General features: G+C 34.6%; 1 protein-coding gene across 1 annotated transcript; it reads right to left on the reverse strand.

Annotated features, from left to right (window-relative positions):
* Positions 1–209: 209 nt before the first annotated feature.
* Positions 210–2,424, reverse strand: LOC139890321 (uncharacterized). The gene is made up of 3 exons (XM_071873210.1): positions 1,712–2,424; positions 668–1,362; positions 210–517 (listed from the first exon to the last, which is right to left on the reverse strand). The coding sequence occupies exons 1-3, from the start codon at positions 2,422–2,424 to the stop codon at positions 210–212; spliced, it is 1,716 nt and encodes a 571-aa protein (XP_071729311.1).
* Between the last annotated feature and the right edge of the window lie 1,504 nt (positions 2,425–3,928).

Here is a 3,928-nt window from a genome sequence, read left to right on the forward strand (position 1 = left end):
TGGTGAAGGGGTCATCCTTTATTTGCGGCAACAGAGAAGAGAACTATAATGGTGTCAATTTTAGCCACCGATGAGAAAGTCTCGGAATAGTCTATCCCATAAGTCTGAGTATATCCCTTGGCAACTAGCCGGGCTTTGTATCTTTCAATTGTGCCATCTGGTTTGTGTTTTATAGTAAACACCCATCGACATCCTACTAGCTTCTTCTCTTAGGGAATAATACATTTTTCCAATGTATCACTTTTCTTCAAAGCTTCCATTTCAACGTCCATTGCCTTTTTCCAGTTTTTTGATTTCAGCGCTTGTTCTATGGTAGTTGGTATTTCTTCAGAGTATATCGCGAAATTGAATTTCTTTGCTTCTTTTGATAAATTTCCTTTAGCAATATTCGCCATCGGATATCTCGATCTAAGAGCTTCTTTCTCGGGATCATATCTTTTAGGTGGAACTCCCCTGTTAGCTCTTGGAGGAAGTACATAACCTTCATTTAATTCATTCTGACTTGCAACATGTTCAACTGAAATTTGTTCACTTGATTCGTGACTTGAACTTTGTGGTTCGTCAGGAATTTGTTGAGTTGATCCACTTTGATTTGAACATTCTGGTTCGTCTGGAATTTGCTGAGTTGAACATTCTGGTTCTTCGGGAATTTGTTGAGTTGATCAACTTTGATCTGAACATTCTGGTTCGTCTGAAACTTTTTGAGTTGAACATTCAGGTTCTTCAGGAATTTCTTGCTCTTTTTCTATATCTTGCGATCTTTTTGTTCCGTGGTTCACTTCTTCTGATAAGGGAATCCTTTCCAAGAAACTCACAATGTCATTAGTTTCAATCTCCCCCTCACTTGTGTGTTGGGGGTTATAAAAATATTCAGTTTCAAGAAAGTCACAATTCATTGTAGTGAATATGTGACGTTTTTTTGGACTATAACATCTGTACCCTTTTTGGTTCACCCCATACCCAACAACAACACATTTTTCAGCACATGGGTCAAGTTTGGTTCGTTCTTGTTTAGGTATGTGAATGAAGACTGAACATCCAAATATTCTAGGTTTGATAGTATGATTAGACGGTAGTTCATGAAATTTGCAAAGTGCTTGAAGTGGAGTTTGAAAATCAAGAATTTTGGTCGGAAGTCGATTTATAAGATAAGTTGCCGTGGCAAGTGCTTCCGGCCAAAAACTTCTTGGAACATTTGATTCTATTAGTAGAGCCCGAGTGATTTCTAAAATAATACGATTTTTCCTCTCGGCTACTCCATTTTGTTCTGGGGTATGAGCACACGAAGTTTGGTGAATAATTCCTTTTTCTTGACAAAATTGTTGCATAGAGGTGTTTACAAATTCTCCTCCATTATCTGATCTTAAAACTTGTATGTTTTTTTTTAAATTGAGTATGAATCATATTATAGAACATAGAGAATTTATCAAATACTTCTGATTTATTTGTTAAAAATAAGTATAAGTCATTCGTGTGCAATCATCAATAAAAAGTAAGAAATATCGAAGATTTTTCCCCCCGTTAATTGGAGCAGGACCCCACACATCCGAGTGTATTAATGAAAAAGGAATTTTTTTTTCTTGTTTTACTGGGTTTAAAAGTACTTTTGTGGCTTTTTGCCAAAATACACGTTTCGCAAGTTAAAACGGTATCTGGTGGATATAATTTTGGAAAAAGAAGATTTAAATAACTTGCGGAAGGGTGACCTAACCTTCTATGCCATAACCAAGCCTCCCTATCAGGTGTTCTGTGTGCAAGCATCACAGTACCTTGTTGGGTTACTTCGTCCACATAATATAACCCACCCTGTTCGGTGTCACGCCCAATAATCACTCCAGTCCTGATATCTTGAAGAATACAGAAGGTGGGGTGTAATAGAACAGAACAATTAAGTTCTTTTGTAACATCGCTAATTGATAACAATTTATGAGACAGGGCTGGAACATATAAACAATTAGATAGTGTCATAGTCGGAGTAATTTCAATCTTTCCACCCCCTTGAACTTGTACAATCCCTCCATTGGCAGCTTGAATTTTATTTACCAAGGGTTTCGATTTAGAACAAAAATCAGATTTTTCAAAAGTCATGGTGTGAGTAGCACCGCAATCAAAAATCCATTGGTTACTTTTTGTGTTATTTGAAACTATATTTGCTTTACCATTTGAAATTTTAGTGTCTAAAATAGGAGTTCTAAAAATTTGGGTACTGTTTTTCAATTTTTTATCAATTATGGGTTCATTTAAACATGATGTATGAGTGAAGGGACCTTTTTGCAATTTTTGGTAAATTAATACCTTATTATTACGTTTAAAATAAGGGTCAACAGGTTTCTCTTTTTTATTAACCCTAATTGTTTTTTCCTCTTCTACATTCGTGTGCTCTGTATCAAAAGTAGGGTTCAATCCTTCTTCTTCTTCGATCATTTGAAGGCAATTAAAGCGATTATGATTATTTTCTTTGACTGATTGGCAGTGATTATGTTTTTCCCTTTTCACTTCATTCGATTTTTGGGTATATGTGACCTTAGGGTTTGAGGAATTTACCCTCACCCATTTGGTCGATGTGTATGAACGAGACAAGAATTTAAAGTTCGAGTTACCTCTTCTCGTATTCTGAGATGATTTAATGATGCCGTTTGAAATGTCCCGTTCTTATTGATTAAAAACGTTCCATATTAATTGATTTCGTTGCGAGGCTTTGACCTCTATATGAGACGTTTTTCAAAGACTGCATTCATTTTAAAACAAACTATAACGTTTATTTCATCAAGAAAGGTTTAAAAAGCTTTACGTAGATTATCAAATAATGATAATCTAAAATATCCTGTTTACACACGACCATTACATAATGGTTTACAATACAAATATGTTACATCGAAATCAGTTTCTTGAATGCAGTTTTTACACAATATCATACAAACATGGACTCCAAATCTTGTCCTTATTTTAGTATGCAACAGCGGAAGCTCTTAGTATTCACCTGAGAATAAACATGCTTTAAACGTCAACAAAAATGTTGGTGAGTTATAAGTTTAACCTATATATATCAAATCGTAACAATAGACCACAAGATTTCATATTTCAATACACATCCCATACATAGAGATAAAAATCATTCATATGGTGAACACCTGGTAACCGACATTAACAAGATGCATATATAAGAATATCCCCATCATTCCGGGACACCCTTCGGATATGATATAAATTTCGAAGTACTAAAGCATCCGGTACTTTGGATGGGGTTTGTTAGGCCCAATAGATCTATCTTTAGGATTCGCGTCAATTAGGGTGTCTGTTCCCTAATTCTTAGATTACCAGACTTAATAAAAAGGGGCATATTCGATTTCGATATTTCAATCATAGAATGTAGTTTCACGTACTTGTGTCTATTTTGTAAATCATTTATAAAACCTGCATGTATTCTCATCCCAAAAATATTAGATTTTAAAAGTGGGACTATAACTCACTTCCACAGATTTTTACTTCGTCGGGAAGTAAGACTTGGCCACTGGTTGATTCACGAACCTATAACAATATATACATATATATCAAAGTATGTTCAAAATATATTTACAACACTTTTAATATATTTTGATGTTTTAAGTTTATGAAGTCAGCTGTCCTCGTTAGTAACCTACAACTAGTTGTCCACAGTTAGATGTACAGAAATAAATCGATAAATATTATCTTGAATCAATCCACGACCCAGTGTATACGTATCTCAGTATTGATCACAACTCAAACTATATATATTTTGGAATCAACCTCAACCCTGTATAGCTAACTCCAACATTCACATATAGAGTGTCTATGGTTGTTCCGAAATATATATAGATGTGTCGACATGATAGGTCGAAACATTGTATACGTGTCTATGGTATCTCAAGATTACATAATATACAATACAAGTTGATTAAGTTATGGT

This window comes from Rutidosis leptorrhynchoides, chromosome 2 (genome assembly GCF_046630445.1).
Source record: "Rutidosis leptorrhynchoides isolate AG116_Rl617_1_P2 chromosome 2, CSIRO_AGI_Rlap_v1, whole genome shotgun sequence".
Taxonomy (NCBI): Eukaryota; Viridiplantae; Streptophyta; class Magnoliopsida; order Asterales; family Asteraceae; genus Rutidosis; species Rutidosis leptorrhynchoides.

What these genes read in the sequence shown, in the direction of transcription:
- LOC139890321 (XM_071873210.1), bottom strand. Translation starts at nt 2,424, where the DNA reads ATGATCGAAGAAGAAGAAGGATTGAACCCTACTTTTGATACAGAGCAC. An exon ending in GCTTGGTTATGGCATAGAAG is followed by an intron (nt 1,363 to 1,711) that starts GTTAGGTCACCC and finishes ACAAGTTTTAAG; the next exon opens with ATCAGATAATGGAGGAGAAT. An exon ending in ACCAGAATGTTCAGATCAAA is followed by an intron (nt 518 to 667) that starts GTTGATCAACTC and finishes AACAAATTTCAG; the next exon opens with TTGAACATGTTGCAAGTCAG.